The sequence below is a fragment of the Capricornis sumatraensis genome, chromosome 3 (assembly GCF_032405125.1).
Source record: "Capricornis sumatraensis isolate serow.1 chromosome 3, serow.2, whole genome shotgun sequence".
Classification (NCBI taxonomy): Eukaryota; Metazoa; Chordata; class Mammalia; order Artiodactyla; family Bovidae; genus Capricornis; species Capricornis sumatraensis.
In genome coordinates this window covers 160,055,945-160,077,863 of record NC_091071.1, presented here as the reverse complement: position 1 = coordinate 160,077,863, position 21,919 = coordinate 160,055,945, and the positions used below count along the sequence as shown (strand labels likewise).

The window sequence follows — 21,919 nt, the reverse complement described above, 5'->3', positions numbered from 1 at the left end:
AGAATATCAGCCTTAAAGTAAGGTGCAGGAAAAAATACTCATATAGCTCATATAACCATATAACCATATAACCATAAAATAAGCTTTACATATGTGTACGGACAGAAATGCATGCATGCAATTTATAATGTACTGTTGACCCTTAAACAACATGGGTTTGAACTGCAAGGGCCCACTTACTGGCAGATTTTTTCCAACAGTAAATATTAGAGTACTATATGACAGGCTAGGCTGAACTACACAGATAGGGAGGAGCTACACACAGAAAATCTGACCCTAAGTTATACACATGTAGCATTGGTGCCCCTAACTCCCATATAGTGTTGTTCGAGGAATGTACCTATAAATGTATGCGAGTACTACAGGGGATACTGCATTCAAAATTTTATTCCTGGTGAGGGATGCTATGAAAAGATTTGGAGACCACTGGTATTGAATCACTGAAGTGATTTTAGAAGTAAAAAATTACCAGTGCAGCATTACTTAACACTGTCAGTAACAGGAAATTCTCCTTTTCAGCCATGTTTTCCACCACGGGTGAACATGAGGGTCCAGTCCCTCCTGAATACCACAGCTATGTTCAGTACACATAGATCCCAAAGTTAATGGCACTTCACGACTATTATCAATGCAACTTATCTTCATTTGCCTTAGATATTTTGAAGTTTTATTCATAAATCATTTATGAGGTTATGGATCAAAAAGAACAAATTGCAATAACATGAGTGGGCCCTGGGGGTAGGAAGAGGCTTCTCAAGGTCAGTCCTACAGGTTTCTGCCTCCCCTTTGTTTGTCATAACTGACTTCCACTCATCTCTTAGGATCTGTTCATTCCATTTATCTATATCAGGAATGGATATAGACTATTCCTAGGAAATTTCAGCTGCGTTGCCCAGTAGCATTGCTCAGTAACATTGCTCTCTACCACAGCCTCCATGTTCTTTCCCAGAGTCTACAAGTTGACACAGTCTTCTTATTAGAAGTAAGTTTCTATATATTCATAGTCTTGGGGGAGTTATATTCCCTCTAGCTCTAGGAACCATCAACCCACTCCACAGGAAAACAGGACTGGAAAGAAAACTAACCAACCGGCTTCTCCAGGTGGTCCAGGGGCTCCAGGAAGTCCTTGGGCTCCCTTTGGACCAGGCTCTCCCTGTGGTCCATAGTCTGATGGTCCAGCCGGTCCTATGGGTCCTGGGGACCCAGGGATACCAGGATCCCCTGGAAGACCTGGGTCCCCCTTCTCACCGCTCAGGGCCTGTATCAATAGGAATATGTTTGGATAGTGATTCTTCCAGTATCTCCTTACGCAGTCTCACAAGAATATGAATACCAGTTAGGTCATCATTGAGAAGATCCTGAATTAAAAGCCAGTTGTTACTGAAGGCATTGTTTCTAAAATAAGCACTGAATGATGTCTGTTGTTTCCTGCCTTTTGGGATCCAGCAACATGTTATTAACTCTCTCAAGTCCCACTTGAGATGTCCTACAAGGGGATGCTATGCATGTAACAGCCCAGAAAACTCAGCTCAAATTGGCCAACGATGCAAATGGCATCAGAGTTGACATTCATGTTAATGTCACGTTTCTAAAATAAGCCCAGTACAACAAATCATCATTTGATTGGTTTTCACCAGGTTTCTTCATTACAGAGGAGATATTGAGTCTGTATTAAGTTTTGCTTAAATCTTTTGTTGTTGTTGTTGTTTTTAATTTCATCATCTCTAGCTTTGAAAATGAGTCGTATCTTTTAAAGTTGAATTTGACAAAATAACCGAAGTTCCTCTTTCTCCCCAAGTGAAAATGAAAGTGTTAGTCACTGAGTTGTGGCTGAATCTTTGCGACCCCATGGACTGTAACCTGCCAGGCTCCTCTGTCCATGGGATTCTCCAGGCAGGAATAATGGAGTGGGAAACCATTCCCTTCCACAGGGGATCTTCCTGACCCAGGGATCAAACCCAGGTCTCCCACATTGCAGGCAGATTCTTTACCCTCTGTGCCACTAGGGAAGCCCATCTGACTGGACTTTCATTGTTCAGTGTCAACAGGTGGCTAAGCAGTCCCTCTTTTATGACGGTAGGGTGTAAGACTCAAAACAGCTCCTTGATACTCCCTTACTTTCTGGGACATAAGAAGAACTAATAAAAATAGGGAGATGCAAATAGGAGCATGATATGGACTGTATTGGGCTTCCCTGCAGGCTCAGATGGTAAATAATCTGGCTGCAGTGCAGGAGACCCAGGTTTGATCCCCAGGAAGGGAAGATTCCCTTGGAGAAGGGAACGCCAACCCACTCCAATATTCTTGCCTGGAGAATTCCATGGACAGAGGAGCCTGGCAGGCTACAGTCTACAGGGTCACAAAGAGTCAGACACAAATGAGTGACTATCACTTTCACTTTCTTGGACTGTATTAAGACTAGAACAAAAGAATTCTGTACCCCAGCTCTTTTTAAGCATAACTACCACCTTGGAGGGACAGCTGGCAGTTTGCCAAAGATGAATCTGAAACACTGACACTGCTAGCTGCTCTGGCCAAAGAGGGTTTTGTACACAAGAAGATGTAGCAAAGATTGCATATCATTTCTACATTTGGGGAGTCAATTCATATTCTCATATTAAAGGGTTTGTGAATGAAGCTTTAAATTGTTTCCAAGTTTCCCTGTTCAAGGTAGAACACTTTTGATTGGATGACACTGATAAGCCTTGGACATGCTGGGTAGCATGCCTTGTGAACCTCTCAGATATATGTGATAAGTGGTCAGCCTCTGCCTCATCGACATTTAAAAATAAAGCTCAGTAAGAAGTTCTCACTTGAACATGTGAGAGATTCTATACATGAAAAGACAGGATTTATACAAGCTTAAATACTGTAAATGACAACACTTTAGATTTTTTTGACTACACTAAATATTTTGTCCTTTTGGCATTTATTTTTACTTAAAAGAATGAACAATGTCCCCAAAATACTGACTAAAACTTTCTGTTACTAATCATTTTCTGAACTTCCCTATAAACTCATTTGATACAAATGTGGAATTTTACTTGTGTATGAGACAAGATCATTGTCAATGTGGAATTTTATTTGGGCTGAAAAATCATTGAGAAAAAAAGATATTGAGTGCTACATATTTATTTTGTCAAAATACTATAAATATTTGCTCTGGTTTGAGGGATGAACTGTGCTGAAAGACCAATAATTTTTTGAAACGAGATCAGCTGATGTCTTAACTTTAGAGCCCTTCATTCAGAAGGAAGGTAATTTGGAAAAAGTTGCTGGGTACCAACCGGTTCTCCTTTAGGTCCTGGTAATCCTTTCACTCCTGGAGTCCCAGGAATGCCATCCAAGCCCTTTCTTCCAGGATGTCCTCTGAGTCCCGGATCCCCTGGGGCACCCACTTGTCCCTCTGGCCGAGATGTTTCACCTTTTTCTCCTTTAAGTCCCGGCTGACCCTGAGCACCTGGGAATCCCTAGGATAGTACAGAAATGTTTGCATTACATTGGGTACAGTTGTTCTTATCAATCTTAAAAAAATGTCAGTAAGAACTTTTCAATTTGAATGAACATGAATTATTTTCCAGACACTTTCTTTGACCCACAAGTATGTCAAGCTTTTTAGCTTTATTTTTACTTCCAAAACTGTAAAAAAATTCAGTTAGTATATTTCAATGCAACGTCTATAATAATATAATTCAATATGATGCCATTATTATCATAAGTCAGATTATGTTTGAATACTGGTAAATTTTAATATGTATCCATGGATAGTTTGATTCAAATACATTTATTGAAATATTACTTTCTGGTTTTAAATTTTTAATGATTTTATTGAGGGATCTTCCTGACCCAGGGATCAAACCCAGGTCTCCTACATTGCAGGCAGATTCTTTCACTGTCTCAGTCACCAGGGAAGCCCCAAAATATGTATCCCTGGATAATTTGATTTAAATGCACTTATCCAAATATAACTTTCTGATTTTAATTTGTTCACAATTATATTGAAGTATAATTTAAATATCATAAAATGAATCCTTTGTAAGACTACAACTCAATGATTTTTAGTAAATTTACCCATTGCGCCGTGATCGTCACAATCCAGTGTTAAAACATTTCTATCACCCCTCCAAATTCCCTCAGATCTACTTGCTGTCCATCCCTGTTCCCAACCTCAGCCTCAGGCAACCACTGATCTACTTTCTGTCTCTGATACCGTTTGAAATGATGATAAATTCATGAATTCACTCATTCATTCACACATCATTCATTAATTCATTCAATCCAAAAGTATCAACTAAGTGCTTCACTATTAAGTAAGCTTCCTTCTGAGGCACCAAACTGACACCCTGTATGGACAGCAACCATTATCTCCAGAGTGCTCCAAATTGAACCTAAATAAAGCTTCAAAACTATGAAATCTTACTGGAAATCCTGGAAGACCAGCACTTCCTGGGGACCCTGGGCTTCCTTTAATGCCAGCTGCCCCTGGTTCTCCTGCAAAGCAGTAAATTATTAAGTAGTCATTGAACACAAACTTGGAGTAGCCAGGGTAATGCAGTGTGTGAGGAAAATAGGGTGTTTTCTTCTGAAGAAAGAAAATTTCTGTCTTAAAACACACAGTGGAGGATGACAATGGGAGTTAAAAAACTGGAAAAAGAGTTAATGTTCAAAATAACTACTCAAATTTTAGCTTCCTAAGATTCTTGTCTTTATAATTTTAAGGAATACATTGTTTTCTAATGATAAAAGTAATGGATGTTCATGGTAAAAAAATTATACTGAAAGAAGAGAATAAGAATCATGCATAAATCTACCACCAGAAGATAATATTCACTAAAATTTTCATGTGTATTACTCATAAAATTTTATATCTGTAAATGCATAGGGGTTTATACTATACTTTTTTGGTGTCATATCATGCATATGTCAATAAATATGGATTTATAGCTTCACTTTAAATGGCTGTAGCTTATTGTGTGGGTGTGCGTGTGCACGTGTGTGTATGTGTGTGTGTGTGTTTAGTTGCTCAGTTGTGTCTGACTTTTGCGACCCCATGGGCTGCAGCCCACCAGGCTCCTCTGTCCATGGGATTCTCCAGGGAAGAATACTGGAGTGGGTTACCAGATCATTTATTCAGCAAACAGCTATTTTTAGACATTTAAGATTTTTTTTGACATGGACCATTTTTAAAGCCTTTATTGAATTTGTTACAATATTGTTTCTGGTTTATGTTTGGCTTTTTTGCCTGAGATACACGTGAGATCTTATCTCCTGGACCAGGGATCGAACTCACCCCTTGAATTGGAAGTCAAAGTCATAACCACTGGACCACCAGGGAAGTCTCTATTTTCAGACGTTTGAATTGTTTTATTCAATTTTAGCTGTTGTAAGCAGTCCTATGATAAATACCCCATATTTAGTTCTACAAATTTAACCAATGATTTCCTTTACAATAAATTCCTAAAAGTGTACCTCCAGGTCCGAAGAGGTAAAAACCTTTCTGAGGCTCTGGATATGTGTTACTAAATTGCATTTTGCTGTACAACTGTATAATTCCTCTGGGTATTTAAATATTTCAGTAAAGAGGATCCCTTTAGAGGGTCTTTTGGATGGATCTAAGGTCAGTTTATTAACAAATGTTTATCATATTTTATTTTATGCAAGATTTAAGTCAGGAGAATTCTTTTATAGTAATCAAAACAATTTTACCATTTATGCATCTTCTTTAAGCTATAGCTGTAGTTCCTCAAACATAAGGAAACCAAGGAAAATATAGCAATGCAACTGGTTGGGCAGCAGCAATGAGCTGCCCACCTGCATCTCAAGCCTTGGGTCAGAGATGACTCTGGGGATGTAGGAAAACTATGATAGCTTTCCTTTTGTTCCTTCTCTCCTCTTTTCCTTTTGGTTTTTTACCATTTTCCCCCAGAGACGTGGGTACCAACTAGAAGCTGAAGAAAAGTACTTCCCCTGTTCTTTGCCCCATCCTTTCCGCTCAGGCTTGTCTCAGGTAGTCAGCAACTAAAATGCAATAGAGGGAAATGCCATGTTTTATGGGGTTTTTGGCTTTCTTTATGTTAACAGAGTGTGTTTTTGAAGGTTTCCCTCCAAATTCATGTAGACCACATCCTGACATTGAGCAATCGGATGTCTTTTTTTTTTTTCTGTCCAGTGAGTGGAGCCTTTTAGTACTTGCAAAAACACTTGGGAACTGTCCTACCTTGGAATCCTTTTTCGCCTTCTAACCCTGGCAATCCAGGGGGGCCTGGAGACCCTGGGACACAAGGACACTGTGTGCACAGGAGGCCTGGCTCCCCTGCAATGAGAACACACTTGCATCACTCAAAACCCCACTCACAAACCCACACCAAGTCCTCAGAAAGGACTGAAATTTTCCAACCACATGATTATTTATTACATCTAATTTTTTTCATGTAGTGAAAAGTATGTATGCATTCATACATATCTAGGACATGTATATTCATAAAAAATAATTCATCTATTATATCTGCTTATTGTATCTGAGGGGTGTGTTTTTTTTGCATTATAGAAAGGAAATTCGAAGAGCCCAGTAACAAACATTTACTATCTCAGTTTTTCTCTCCTTGAGTGCGGGATAAAACTCACATGCTAGGAACAGCCAATGATTTATTGCACAGGTGCTAAATAAATGATTGATTTCCAGAGAAATAAATACTATTAGGTAATCCTTTTGGAAAAGAAGCCATCTGTGACTATCTGCAATTGGGGTCACTGTCTCTGGGAAGTATAAAATAAGTGATGATACAGGTGATGAGAATGACTCATTCTGACCGAACATCACTGACTGAACTCACCTTTGGGTCCACCGACTCCTGGGATACCTGGCGACCCTATGTGGCCTGGAAGTCCACCGACTCCAGGTGGACCTTCGCGAAAAACAATACCACCTGCAAAGAGAAAACACCAAAGCTAATTTAAGTATTTTTTTTCAATTAGCAAGTGTTTTAGTAATGTCTTTATTTTATATGCATTTTCCCATCTCTGTTTTGCAAGTTGAGTCTTGTGAAAGTTATCTGTAACTGAAAAGACTGACCAGCTTTCCTTTCACATCACATACGAGATTTTTTTTTTTTTTTTTTAAATAAGGATGCAGTTCTATTGCAGGTGCCCCGGGTTCCAGATTCTGACTCGAACATTCCTGAGCTTCAGGCTTCAAGAGTTATGCACATCAGGCTTGTCATCAATAAAATGAGGACACAAAACCTACATTTGGAAAAAAAACCCAGAGGGCTAAGAGTCCTGACACATAGCGAAGCATTTTAGTTTAGTTTTGCTTTGTTTTCCAGACTCACTCCTTAACTTAACAGATTTGTTCTTATACATTACGCCTATTAATAGGATAATTTCTCAGATGGTTGTTAGCCTAGAGGAAAGCTTTTATTTATTATTTATTTAGACTGTTCAGCTTATCAGATCCTAGTTCTCCTGAGCAGGGATTGATTCTGGGCCACAGCAGTGAAAGCGTCAAATCCTAACCACTAGACCACCAGGGAACTCCCTTTATTTATTTTTTAATATTGCCCATATAACTAGGTACTTAACCGAATTTCTTTATTAAGTTTTCCAGATTATTTTCTTAATTTTTTATGTTTTAATAATATTGTCTATAAATAATGATTCCTCGTTTCTTAAAAAGATCTCTGGAAGATTCTTAAGGCTAGTAGGAGGGCTGAGTATAAAACAAGACCTCCTAGGTACTTGCCAGGAAAGGCATTTTAAAATACATGGAGTGATCTGTATGTTCTTGAGGTTCTATACTCCTATCAGCTGACACATATTGTGAAGCGGCTCTGTCATAGGATGGGGAGAAAAGGACAACTTCATCAGAACTTCCAGGAACCATTTCGCATCCTCTGAGAGGCAGCTCTGTGGTTTCTGATCCACTTGGCAGCATCTTGCCTCGGTTCACGTTGCTCACCTGTAGTTTCCTGCTCTGGGGCTTTCCTGCTGATGCCAAGGCATGGGATGCCCTGGAAGCCATGGTGGCGGTGGCGGTGGTAGGGTGTTAGTCCTATCCCTGGAGAAACTTGGGCCTCTCGGTCCCCAGGAAAAGTTTATCCTGAGACAAAGTTATACAGCTTCTTGGAAGATAGTCTCCAGGGACTAACAAGACGTTGCACTTGGCCTAGGCCAATGTGATAACAGTTACTCCTTCTCTGCTCCACTCCTCTGTCCCTGCCTCCCTCTCCGTCTTTGGGCTACTGCTGGGCTGATCTTGCCAAGCAGTCATGCTTTCACAGCAGCTAATAAAATGAAACACCAGTGGAAAGATAACACCTAAGGTCCACATGGATGGCCAAGCTGCATATAAGGCTCATTGCCCCAGTGGGGACACCTCTGTCACTGGGCATCGCACACAGAAGGGCGCCATGAAGCATCTTTACCTGGTGGGCCTGGAGGTCCCGGGAACCCCACAGGACCTGGAGAACCAGGACGGCCGGGGAACCCCGGAGGCCCTGCTGCAGTCTTTCCTGGGGGCCCTTGCTCCCCTTTGCTTCCTTTCACACCGGGTACTCCAGGGGCTCCTCGGAGGCCAGGCCTTGATGACCCTTGGAAAAAATAATCATTTATTGTATTGAAAAAGTTCCCCCTGATTAACATATGCATTTCAATTGCGAAAGTGAGATAGTCTTGTAAACGCTGTACAATCGAAAAGTATATAGAGCATATGAAACAAAGTGAATTTTCTTTCCTCCCTCACCTGTGACCTGGTTCAACTATCACAATACAGCAGAGCTCAGACCACTCCATTCCCACAAGGTAACTTACATGCTTTTTTACAAGGGAATGAAACAGAAGTTGGGATTCACTGTAGTCTCTTGATTCAAAAGGATTTCAGGAGAAATTACTCAATACATGCTAAATATTTTGTAATTTTTTTTTTTAGAGACTGCTGCTGCTGCTGCTGCTGCTGCTGCTGCTAAGTTGCTTCAGTCGTGTCTGACTCTGTGCGACCCCATAGATGGCAGCCCACCAGGCTCCCCCGTCCCTGGGATTCTCCAGGCAAGAACACTGAAGTGGGTTGCCGTTTCCTTCTCCAATGCATGAAAGTGAAAACTGAAAGTGAAGTCGCTCAGTCGTGTTCAACTCTCAGCGACCCCATGGACTGCAGCCCTCTAGGCTCCTGCATCCATGGGATTTTCCAGGCAAGAGTCCTGGAGTGGGGCGCCATTGCAAGGTGCCTATCTTTCAGTGTCTCAAATAAGAAAAAGAGAGAAAACTGTAATTGAACTTTTGTTGTTGTTGTTTAGTTGCTAAGTCATGTCCAACTCTTTTGCAACCCCGTGGACTATAGCCCACCAGGCTCTCTGTCCATGGGATGTCCCAGGCAAGAATAACGGAGTGGGTTACCATTTCCTTCTCCAGGGGATCTTCCTGATCCAGGGATAGAACCCACATCTACTGCATTGGCAGGAGGATTCTTTACTACTGAGCCACCAGGGAAGCCCATTTGAAGTTTATTTCTGCCAGTTGTCTTGTGTGCTGTGTGCTAAGTAGCTTCAGCTGTGTCCAACTCTTTGCCATCCTATGGACTGTATCCCTCCAGCCTCCTCTGTCTGTGGAATTTTCCAGGTAAGAATAGTAGAGTGGGTTGCCACTTCCTGTTCCAGGGGATCTTCCTGACCCAGGGATCAAACCCACGTCTCCTGTGTCTCCTGCATTCCAGGCAGATTCTTTACCAGTGAGCCACCTGGAAGACTACTGGAAGGTGCTCTTTCTTAATATTTGGTCAGACCTCTAAAATCTCCATTTACATCATTTCACCTTCAAGAAATACCTGCTGTTAAGAGTTTGGTATATATTTTTCCATGTATATGCAAGTACACATAATATGTATAGATTTTTTCTTTTCTTTTACAATAAAATCATAATATACATATAGTCCTTAACTCTCTTTAATCTTAATTCATTGTCAAAATTATTTTTAAAATATACAGCATAGTATAGAGAAAAAATGAAATATAATCAATGCAAGGGTTTATCAAATCTTTGCTATTTTGTTCTTGTTTTGTTTCCTTTTTACAAGATGACCCATTACAGAATGCCAGTTAAAATTGAGGCCGCTGTGGTTAATCCTTAACTAACATCCTTGACCCTATTCTTCTTCCTCTTTCAAGAGGCAACCACTCTAATGACTCATGAATATTTTTACACTTTACAGAATTTTGTATGTACCACAAACAATATATGTAAAAATATAAAAACTGTAATCTATGTATCCTTAGGTAACTTGTGATACGTTATGAAAACTATCACTTTAACCAACCTAATTGCCACAAAATTAATGTTTTTCTTTCTCTGTGCCTTTTTCTGAGTTTCAAGCCTCCTGCTCCCACACCAAAGTTGCTGCCTGACAGTTAAAAATGCGTGCGTGCTGTCTCTTCAGTTGTGTCTGACTCTGCAGTCATGTGGACTGTAGCCCCCAGGCTTCTCTGTCCATGGAATTCTCCAGGGAAGAATACTGGAGTGGATTGCCATGCCCTCCTCCAGGGGATCTTCCCAGCCCAGGAATTGAGCCGGAGTCTCCTTACATCTCCTGTGTTGGCAGGCGGGTTCTTTACCACTAGTGCCACCTGGGCAGCTCAGTAGTAGTTAAAACTGCTGAGAAGTAAAAAAGAGCATTTTTATATCACTTTGTGTCGGTTTTCCTCCCTTTTCCCCTGAAGGTCCCAGAAAGCTAATGAAGAAGTTGGAAACACTTGTATATCAATTAATGAAACATCACTCTTATGTAAATAATGCAAACTCATTAGAAAGCAGCATGTTTTCCTTTTAATAGTATTTGTATTGGTATCTGAGAAACATGTACATACCAGGACTTCCAGGGGTTCCAGGGGGACCACTGGGACCTGAGGACACATAACCGTAATTGTTTACAAAGATAGAAATATCCCCTCCTTCTGTTGTTGAAATCTTAGATGGCAATATAATGATAATTACCAATACAGTTTTCATACTTTGCCTCTACTCTCACATAAGTAAGTATGAGAAAATTTCAGTCATTTAGACAAACTGCGAAGAAGAAATTAAGTTCATCTTAGATGTCTAACACTCAAAAACAGGGAGGGGGCGGAGTAGGGGATTAAGGGACAAGAACTACTATGTATAAAATACACAAACAATAAGGACATATTGCGTAGCACAGGGAAATACAGCCATTATTTTTTAATAACTTTACATGGAGTATAACCTACAAAAGTATTGAATCACTATGTTGTACACCTTAAACCAATATAATATTGCAAATCAACTATACTTTTTTTTTTTAAGTAAATTATAGTGCTTTATCATCTTCAGATAACTCAACAGACATTTCCTAAGAGCTGTTCTGTGTTTGGCACTTTTCTGGGATGATTCAGAGGCCAGAAGGTCAAATAGCTGAAATTGTCAACAATCTCAAGTTTGGCCTGGATCCATCTCAGATCACTTATAGCTACAACACCGAGTAGGGTTCTAACTCTTTGACGTATATTAGTAATTTGTAGTGAGCGTATCAGATTTTTTAAACCTGTGTCTAATAATTATCTGTCCATTTGTTTAAAACAATGAGAATTTCTACAGATTTAAATAAAATTCTCCTTTGAAATCTTATTTATAGCAATCATCATTTTTCTGGTTCAGCGGTTCTCAAGCCTGCTACACATTAGAATTAATCTAAGGAGCTTCTATGACCTGCCAGTATCCAGGGCCCTCCTCCAGGCAATTACATCAGAATCATGGGGAAGAAATGGGGACATGGTTCTTATTCAGCAGTTCTTGGGGATTTCAATGTGCTGTGAAATATAAGAGCTTATTAGCCAAGATCATCTCAACACATCAAAAGGGACAGAATATAAGTCAATGTGACTTTAATTCATGGTCCTGGAAATCAGGAACCAAGGGCTTCAGTTCCTTCTTGTCCCTATTTGTGTAGATTTGCTCAAATGAGAGCTGTTCGGGGCTCCGTTTTCTCTTCTGTAATCCCTCCGGGACTGCTGGTTTTGGACACTCCCTCTCCCTGCCCTCTGGCTATGTTAGTGTCTTCCTATCAGATATGGATGTTATGTTTAAAGATACTAAATTATGCAAAAAGATAAGCAGTTACTGTCTACTATATACTACCTAAGAAATTTTTTTAGGAAAATATGAAAATTAGGAAACATCAAAAAATACCACCACCTATGAACATTAGGAGACTGCCCCTTTCCTCTTGCAAATTCTAGGTCTACAAACACATGTCTTGAAACACATTTTGCCATGAATGAAAGACACACGATGATCAGCAAATGCTTTAGGAAGAAAATTATTCTCACCCTGTGGGCCACGAGCTCCCTTTGGCCCTGGTAGGCCTGGAATTCCTTCATCTCCCTTTTCCTGGTATGTGTCATAATATTCTGTCTTAAAGGAAAATGAAATTGAAAAAAAAAGATAGCTATTTATGGTGACTTGCCAAATACAATTACTTCAATTTCTTATTTTTTGACTAAAATGATACTTTCCTTATTTTCCTGAATTCACAGGCTTATGTGTTAGAAAAACATGGCAGTGAGATATATGGGATGGATAAATTTAAAAGTTAAACCTGGTATCATGACAGTGCATATTTCATGGGCTTTCGTTTAGAAATACATTTTATGATGTAGCCCAAATCATATACACACTCTTAAATATACATATATGTATCTATATTTGTGTGAGTATGTATATAGAAATTAAAGTTTTATAAAAGAGTAACTTCTTACAACATATGATCAACTCTGATATTTTTTATTCTAGTCTATTTCATTTTTTAAAAATGCTTGCCCTGTGGACTAAATTTATTTCAAAGTACATTGGGACATATACATCAAAAAAAATACTTCATTGTTTCTCTAAATTTCAGGACAGCATTGATTTTTAGACAACTTTTCCTTAGTCCAAGGACTGAGGGTTCTTAGTATTTCTGAAGTGATCAATGGATCTTCTGCTCATTTCCTTAACCATCTCCTTCCAAAGCAGAACTTCCTCTGAAGTCAGTAGAAGCTGCAGAACTATGTGGAATTGAGCATTAAAAAAAACAAGATGGAAATATAAAAGTTTTTAAAAATGTTTTCATACTTTGCATGGGGCCCATTAGCTTACTGACTTGTTTAAAGAACTATAACAAGAACTTTGTAGTTAAAACTGTATGCATAAAGTGAAAAAAAAAGAACTCATAATAATAGTAGTAACAGTGCAATAAACTCCTGCATCATAAAATCCATCAAGATATGTATGTACCTGCCAAGTATTGGCAAAGTACTTTCACAAAATAGCCTTTCATTTTCTCAGCAACCGCTTAAAAGGATCTTGGGATTGTCATCTGAATCATTTGCTTGCAAGGTAAAGAAGCTGATCTGGGACCCTCCTTCAGTTACTGAGTTAACTTACTTGGCCTGGGGGGTCTGGGAACTGCATTTGTAGGAGGACACAAACACGCTCCCCCAGTGACTCCTCTGCCACCAGGGACCTTTCTGTCACACCTGCAGGTCTTAAACGGGAGTTCTGCTCTGCACTCTGAGTGTGAGAACCACCGTCATTTGAGGCAACAAAGGAAGTTACTGGAACTCAGAGCCTGGGTCCCATTCACACTCATCTCCTCAAGCTACAGAGTCACTATATACAGCGTGGCCACCCTGTTGCCAGGAACTTATGGACATCAAATCCATGTCCACACAGGAAGGAGACATCACCTGCCTCTAAGGAACTTAAAAGTGAAAGCGTTAGTTGCTGAGTCATGTCTGACTCTTTGCAACCTATGGAAGATAGCCCACCAGGCTCCTCTGTCCATGGAATTCTCCAGGCAAGAATACTGGAATGGGCTGTCATTCCCTTCTCCAGGGGATCTTCCTGATCCAGGGATCAAATCCGGGTCTCCTGCATTGCAGGTGGATTCTTTACCATCTGAGCCACCAAGGAAGCTTGGGCTGGGGTCATTGGTTTTTGCAGGCCCTGAATTAAACCCAAAGTTGAGCTTCTGCTGCCTCATAGTTCAGGGCTGTCACAACAGGGCCCAGAAGGTGAAGTCCTCCCACACACCCAGGACCTGAGCTGTCCTTCACTGCTGCCTTCCTATGCTACTCAAAGGTGCAGGATGACTCAGGCCGGGCCTGTTTGAACAAAGGCTTTTTCTTCTCTGCAGTCCAGGATGGGCATTGCCAGTGCATTCCAGGGACCAAGTAGGACCAGATAAAAATATTTGTCCATTATTGAATGGACAAATAATGACAATAGCTATTTTTTTTGCCCTGAATTGATAAAAAGATAAATATTATAATCTCTATCATTAGCAGTTAATAAGGGACACTGATTCAAAATTTCCTTGATATTTGGAAAGACCTGATCAAGCATAACATTAATATTGTCCTTCATTACACTTACTGGACCACGAAATCCTGGAGGGCCAGAGTCTCCTTTCCACCCCTGTATTGAAAGACAGTTACAAATTATGAGCACACTAATCAAAAGTATTTACATGTTAGGTATACTTAGAAATAAAAATGCATAGTTAAACAAATCTATGCTAAAACTGATGCTATTTCTATGAAATGTACAAGTCAAATTAGCATGAAAGGGATATTGACTTTTGATTGTTTTCCTGGAAGGCCATATCTGAGGCAGAAATCCTATCTACAAGGTCTGGAAGAAGTGGCTCTGTTCTCTAGGTTTCCTCCACATCACTTGCTTCAGAGGATGTTTGCATCGTTGCATGCTCTCCCTGTTCACACAGGGAAGCCAGGCCATGAGTTGTAGGCAATTCCCAGTGTCCCAGCTACTGTCAACCTCTCTTACTGAAGAGGGCATTCCAGAATTCTACAGAAAGCCATAATATCATAGGATAAATATCTTGACTCTGGATAAATATACCTATATAGGAAAATTATTTGAAATCTGTAATCTGTTGTCAGAAATAAATTGATGTGAAACACAGTCCACAGTTCACCAACGATGACCATTCAGTTCATCGTGACCCAGGTTGCAACTCACAGGGTTCAGACCATGCTTGACCTCCGATGAGCCGATACTTCCTCCAATCACAGGTCGCTTCCAACTCCTTCCTCGTGGGAAGCTGAAATCTCACGGGTCCTAAGCCAGCTTCCACTACATAGAACAGGTTTAACATCTTTCCCTTCAAGTGTTTAAATAAAGCCGCCACAGCTCTCCTTTCTTCCTCACAAATATGCTGAGGTGTTTTAGTGAACTCTGACTGCAGCTCTTTGCACTGAGTTTCAGGATGTGGGGAGGAAAACGGTGAGAAAACCCAACCAATAATAAAAGCTGAAAGCAGATGTCAGGAAGGGAATTACCTTAATGCCATCTTCACCCCTTAACCCAGGGAAACCCTTGTCGCCTTTGGCTCCCTAAGAGAAGAGCAAAGTGAAGAGATCAGAAGACACACTGGTAATCAATTTCTTCTGCAGCAAGCAAAATGCTTTAAACTCCTTTTTAGGGGGGAAAAAAGGGTGTTCAGATGCCCTCTCTCCACCGAGAGGGTGGAACACTAAAATGGCATGCGTACTCAGCCGCTCAGTAGTTTCCGTCTCTGCAGCCCCATGGACTGTAGCCCACCGTGAGTGACTCTCAGAAACCCTCTTGGTCTAATAGGACTGACTTTCATTACATCAGTGGACCAAGTCACGTCTTTACCTCAGTGCCAGGGAAACCGGGGGCACCATCTTTTCCAGGCTTTCCCTAAAACAAAAACAAAAGAAAAACATGTAATTTATGGATAGTTTAGTAAACACGAAAAGCTTAAATGATACAATCTCTTGATCTTGGGCAAGAAAGCCTAACTGAGGTTTCCCTCAGTTATTAGAAGGAAAGACTATTAATTGCAGAACTGACGATGACTTTCTTCTGCCAGGAAAGGCAGAAGCCAGTCAGACTGGGAAGTTAGAGAGGGTCATGGGATTCTCCAGGCAAGAGTGAGACATGACTGAAGCAACTTTGCACACATACACTATTCCATTGTATATAGGTACCACATCTTCTTTATCCATTCATCTATCAATGGACACATGTTGTTTTCATGTCCTGACTAAACTAAAGTTAGCCATCCAAGCTTAGAAAGAAAATCAGGGAAGCACTGAGCAGAGACGTAAGCAGGAAAATTCAGAAAGAGAGAGGCGTTCACAGTCAATGTATTTATTTGCAATGTTGGCAATTCCCTGAACTGCAGACATGCCTATATTTAAATATATATATAAAAGGAATTTTACAGTGTTTAAAGAGACAGAGCTGTTAAACTATTATGGGATTAACTATTATGGCACTTACCTTCCATTATAAAATTAAAAATAACATTAGTTGAATATTTTTCTTAGAAAAAATATACTTTTCCCAGGGTATGATTTTTAGAGTTTTTAAACAATGAGAGTGCTGCATGCTGGGTACTATGGGCTAAGTCATTTCAGTCCTGTGTGACTCCTTGTGACCCCATGGACTGCAGCCCGCCAGGCTCCTCTGTCCATGGGATTCTCCAGGCAAGAATACTGGAGTGGGTTGCCATGCCCTCCTCCAGGGGCTCTTCCTGACCCAGGGATGGAACTCTTGTCTCAGACATGTCTCCTGTGTTGGCAGGCAGGTTCTCTGCCACTAGTGCCACCTGGGAAGCCCTAAGCATCTTGTACTTCCACCTATAAAGTCCTGAGTACTGACTAGTTTTGGGCTCCCTGGTGGCCCAGATGAATCCACCTGCAATGTAGAAGACCTGGGTTCCATTAATTTAGGCTGCACAGGACACTAATTTCCAAACTCACCTGCAGGCCTGGTTCTCCAGGAACACCTTTTTCTGATCCATAAGATTCTCCAGGTGGCCCCTGTATCAGCGAGAGTTAGGTCAAGTTTTGTAAATTACTGATCTTTGACTTACATAGATTTTTATTAACTTTTTCCTTCCATTAAAATTTTTGAAACGATAGGTTATCTAATGAGACATCTTATTTATGAATATCAAATTAAAAACAGATGCTATAAAATTAGATTCTGAAGATAAATCACAAGATGGGTGACAGAGAGTGCATGCAGACCCGTGCAGGGATTTCAGCAAGAAGCGGCCATAACACAATTCTAGTATTTATGATCCCCGTGGTAAAATGCTATCATGCTTTAGCTAATATTAAGCCTTAAAGGTAGATCATACATCAAAATATGCTCCAAGTTTCTACTATTAGTTTCAAGGGAACAATATGATTCTAAGTGACCTACGGAGGGTCCAGGGGGTCCGGACTGTCCCACGGCTCCCCGGTCCCCCTTCTCTCCCTGGAGGTCCTGTCACAAAAACAAGTTGAGGTCATCAGAAAGAGCGCAAACAAGATACTATTGACTACATTTGGAAAAGTCCTCTAGCTGTCCAATGAACTGGATTTTCAAGTTACATATATACCTCCTATTAACATTAACACATCACCATTTCTCACATTTTGAGTTTTATACCTGTTAACCCCTTGAAACAATACACAAACATTTTGTGTGCTGTATTTTATTTTTTGAATTGAGGTATAGTAGATTTACAAATATTATATTAGTTTCAGGTGTACAATGTAGTGATTTAAGATTTTTGTATATTATACTCCATTTATAGTTATTATAAAACACTGGTTATATTCCCTGTGCTGTACAATATAGCCTTTGTACAGTCTCTTTTTTAAAAAGGAAAGTAATTTATATCAAACTGTATTAAACTAATTTAACTCCTGAATCAGTTTCCTATAAGCATAATCAGATCATTTCTAATATATTTTACTCTCATTTTGAATATATTGAAATTATTTTCACTGAGATCAATTATTTTCTGAGTAAATGTTATAATGAAGATTTGAGTCATTAATCAGGTTTGTTTTGACCTTATCACATTTTATTAATATTTTGTGAAAATATAATTTTCAAGAACATCATTTTTTTTTAAAAAGTCATTTTTTACCCTTGGGTCAAATCTCCCAGCTCTTAATGTTTCCAAGATAAGATTTTTTAAAATAAATTTTTCAGCCAATAAAGCTTTAGATTTTATTAAATTTAGTTTTATTGATTAATTCTGAAAAGTTCAGTTATTTTCCTCAGGTAATATTTTTTCCAGTATTCAATGAGAATTATTACTTTGGTCATATAAAACTTCACCGTGTTTTAATTTATCAGCTTTGTTTGATAACTTCTATTATTAAAAGTTAATTATATTGAAAAGTGATGGCTAAGGTATTTCTTTTAGGGTGATGAAAACGTTCTAAAATGCCCATGGTAAGTTGCACAACTCTGTGAATACATTAAAAGCCACTGAATTGCACACTAAATGGGTGAATTATATGTTATGTGACTTATACCTCAATAATGCTGTTAAAAATTAATTATAATAAAAATCCATGAATTTCTTCTTTAAAATGGTGAAAATTACAGCATGTAAATCATATTGCAATCAAGGTATTATCAAAACAGTTAATCATAATTTTAAAAAGAGAGACAATTTATGTCTACTTCTTAGTTTGTTGTTTAGTTCCTCAGTCTTGTTCGACTCTTTTTGACCCCATGGACTGCAGCCCTCCAGGCTCCTCTGTTCATGGTGTTTTCAAGGCAAGAATGCTGGAGTGGGTTGCCATTTCCTTCTCCAATTTCTTAGTTAATCCACAGGAAAATTATTAGCTTCCCCCTCACTCCCTATTACCTGTCCCAGACATTTCAGGATCAACCTAGTGTCTAGGATTGGGGTATTATGCTGTGAAGCACTTCTGAGCATCTGATTCAATTTTGTCCCCTGGTCCTTCCAGCTACCCCTATGTGAGAGCAAAAAGCACCTGATAATTTCTGAATAAGAGTCATGGTGTCCTTGGAGAGGAATGGGGCCCACAGTGTCTTGGGGTTATAATGGCAGGGTAAAAACGTTCCATTTGATTATGATAACACTCCACCCTTATTTTTAGGCCATTACCATCCTTCCCTGGTGGCTCAGCGGTAAAGAATCCACCTGCCAAGCAGAAAACACAGGTTCAATCTCTGGGTTGGGAAGATCCCCTGGAGAAGGAAATGGCAACCCACTCCAGTACTCTTGCCTGGAGAATCCCATGGACAGAGGAGCCTGGCGGGCCACAGTCCATGGGGTCACAAGTCAGACATGACTGAGTGACTAGATAGCAAAACAACCATCCAGTTGGATCAGAGACATACACCCATTTTGTTACCACCTATTCAAAAATACACACTGAAAACCCAGCCTGTGTTAGGAACAGTGAGAGGGATGAGGATAAAGGATAAGCAAAATTAGATTGAGGCTCCTCCTTCAACAGTCTTGAAAGTGGCTTGCCTTGGGTCTTCTGCACCTCATGCTTTCCAGTTCTTGAATAAAAGACAGGAAAAGAATAAAATCCAGAGACCCGAGCTGGCTGGATTGGAGTTAGGTGCTGTTACTGTCTTCTGTCCATGGGATTTCCTAGGCAAGAATACTGGAATGGGTTGCCATTTCCTTCTCCAGGGGATCTTCCCAACCCAGGGATTGAACCAACTCTACTCTGCTGAGTTGGCAGGTAGATTATTTTTACCACTGGGCCCCCTGGGAAGTGGCCTTAGGTGACAGAGCTTATAAAAGAGGTAAGGGATCACAGGGCCTCATGGAAGAGAGGGGAAGGCAGGAGCCTAATAATAAAACAGAAGAGTTACCGTTCTGTTATCAGGGCCGGTTAGAGTCACAATAACTGTTCCTGGTGGTCCAGGTGGTCCTGTCAATCCTTTCACACCCTAAAGACAAATACACTCAGGAATTTAAAAAAAAAAAAAGTAAGCTTAAGAGATCTACATTTCCTCTTCAGTTCTTACCTAAAAAATAAAGCAAACAAAGCTTGAGACACAGCAAATACTTTGGTTTCAATGTGACTTAGTAAATAAAATGTGTATTAGTAAGTCTTGTGTTGTTGGTGGCCAGTTGCTCAGTTGTGTCTGCCTCTGTGACCCCATAGACTGCAGCACTCCAGCCTTCCCAGTCCTTCAGCATCTCCTGGAGTTTGCTTAAACTCATGTCCATTGAGTTAGATGGTTAGATGCTATCCAACTATCTAGTCCTCTGTCGTACCCTTCTCCTCCTACCTTCAATCTTTCCCAGCATCTGGCTCTTCGCATCAGGCAGCCAAAGTCCTGGAGCTTCAGTTTCAGTAACAGTCCTTCCAATGAATATTCACAACTGATTTCCTTTAGGATGGACTGGTTCGATCTCCTTGCAGTCCAAGGGACTCTCGAGTCCTCTCTAAAACCACAGTTTGAAAGCATCAGTTCTTTGGTGCTCAGCCTTTATGGTCCAGCTTTCACATGTGTACATGACTACTGGAAAAACCAGTATGGAGCTTTGCCTATATGGAGCTTTGTTGGCAAGATAATGTCTCTGCTTTTTAATATGCTGTTTAGGTTTGTCATAGCTTTTTCTGAGGAGCAAGTGTCTTTTAATTTCACGGATGCAGTCACCATCCACAGTGATTTTTGAGCTCAAGAAAAGAAAGTCTGTCACACTTTTCATTGTTTCCCCATCTATTTGCATGGGACTGGATGCCTCTATCAGAGAAGATGATGGCAACCCACTCCAGTACTCTTGCCTGGAAAATCCCATGGATGGAGGAGCCTGGTAGGCTGCAGTGCATGGGGTCGCTGAGGGTCGGACACAACTGAGTGACTTCACTTTCACTTTTCACTTTCATGCATTGGAGAAGGAAATGGCAATCCACTCCAGTGTTCTTGCCTGGAGAATCCAGCAACGGGGGAGCCTGGTGGGCTGCCGTCTCTGGGGTCGCACAGAGTCGGACACGACTGAAGCAACTTAGCAGCAGCAGCAGCAGCAGCAGCAGGATGCCTCAGTCTTCGTTTTTTGAATGTTGAGTTTTAAGCCAGCTTTTTCACTCTTCTCTTTCACCTTCATTAAGAGGCTGTTTAGTTCCTCTTTGCTTTCTGCCATAAGGGTGGTGTCATCTGAATATCTGAAGTTATTGATATTCCACCCGGCAATCTTGATTCCAGCTTGTGCTTCATCCAGCCTGGCATTTCTCATGGTACACTCTCAGTTCAGTCACTCAGTCATGTCTGACTCTTTGTGACCCCACGGACTGCAGCAGGCCAGCCTTCCCTGTCCACCACCAACTCCTGGAGCTTGCTCAAACTCATGTCCATTGAGTCAGTGAGGCCATCCCACCACCTCATCGTCTGTCATTCCCCTTTCCTCCCACCTTCAATCTTTCAGGGTCTTTTCCGGTGAGTCAGTTCTTCACATCAGGTGGCCAAAGTTGGAGTTTCAGCTTCACCATTAGTCCTTCCAATGAATATTCAGGACTGATTTCATTTATGATGGACTGGTTTGATATCCTTGCAGTCCAAGGGACTCTCAGGAGTCTTCACCAATACCATAGTTCAAAAGCATCAATTCTTTGGTGCTCAGCTTTCTTTATAGTCCAACTCTCACATCCATACATGACTACTGGAAAAACCATAGCTTTGACTAGATGGACCTTTGTCAGCAAAGTAATGTCTCTGCTTTTTAATATGCTGTCTAGGTTGGTCATAACTTTTCTTCCAAGGAGCAAACGTCTTTTAATTTCATTTTAGCCCCCTAAAATAAAGTCTGTCACTGTTTCCATTGTTTCCTCATCTATTTGCCATGAAGTGATGGGACTGGATGCCGTGATCTTAGTTTTCTGAATGTTGAGTTTTAAGCCAACTTTTTCACTCTCCTCTTTCTCTTTCATCAAGAGGCTCTTTAGTTCCTCTTTGCTTTCTGCCATAAGGGTGGTGTCATCTGTGTATCTCAAGTTACTGATATTTCTCCTGGCGGTCTTGATTCCAGCTTGTGCTTCATCCATTTCTCATGATGATACTCTACATATAAGTTAAATAAGCAAGGTGACAATATACAGCCTTGAAG

General features: G+C 40.4%; 1 protein-coding gene across 1 annotated transcript in view; it reads right to left on the bottom strand.

The window, feature by feature from the left end:
- The window catches only part of COL4A3 (collagen type IV alpha 3 chain), a 159,053-nt gene that overhangs the window by 38,281 nt on the left and 98,853 nt on the right, over positions 1–21,919 (bottom strand). Inside the window, exons 13-26 of the mRNA XM_068967501.1 lie at positions 19,681–19,758; positions 17,245–17,307; positions 16,797–16,856; positions 15,685–15,729; positions 15,345–15,398; positions 14,419–14,460; positions 12,333–12,417; positions 10,854–10,889; positions 8,424–8,588; positions 6,834–6,926; positions 6,218–6,313; positions 4,421–4,491; positions 3,288–3,470; positions 1,090–1,258 (exon numbers count right to left, since the gene is read on the bottom strand). Of these exons, the coding sequence (XP_068823602.1) occupies positions 1,090–1,258; positions 3,288–3,470; positions 4,421–4,491; positions 6,218–6,313; positions 6,834–6,926; positions 8,424–8,588; positions 10,854–10,889; positions 12,333–12,417; positions 14,419–14,460; positions 15,345–15,398; positions 15,685–15,729; positions 16,797–16,856; positions 17,245–17,307; positions 19,681–19,758 (1,240 nt within the window). The remainder of the gene's footprint in view (positions 1–1,089; positions 1,259–3,287; positions 3,471–4,420; positions 4,492–6,217; positions 6,314–6,833; positions 6,927–8,423; positions 8,589–10,853; positions 10,890–12,332; positions 12,418–14,418; positions 14,461–15,344; positions 15,399–15,684; positions 15,730–16,796; positions 16,857–17,244; positions 17,308–19,680; positions 19,759–21,919) is intronic.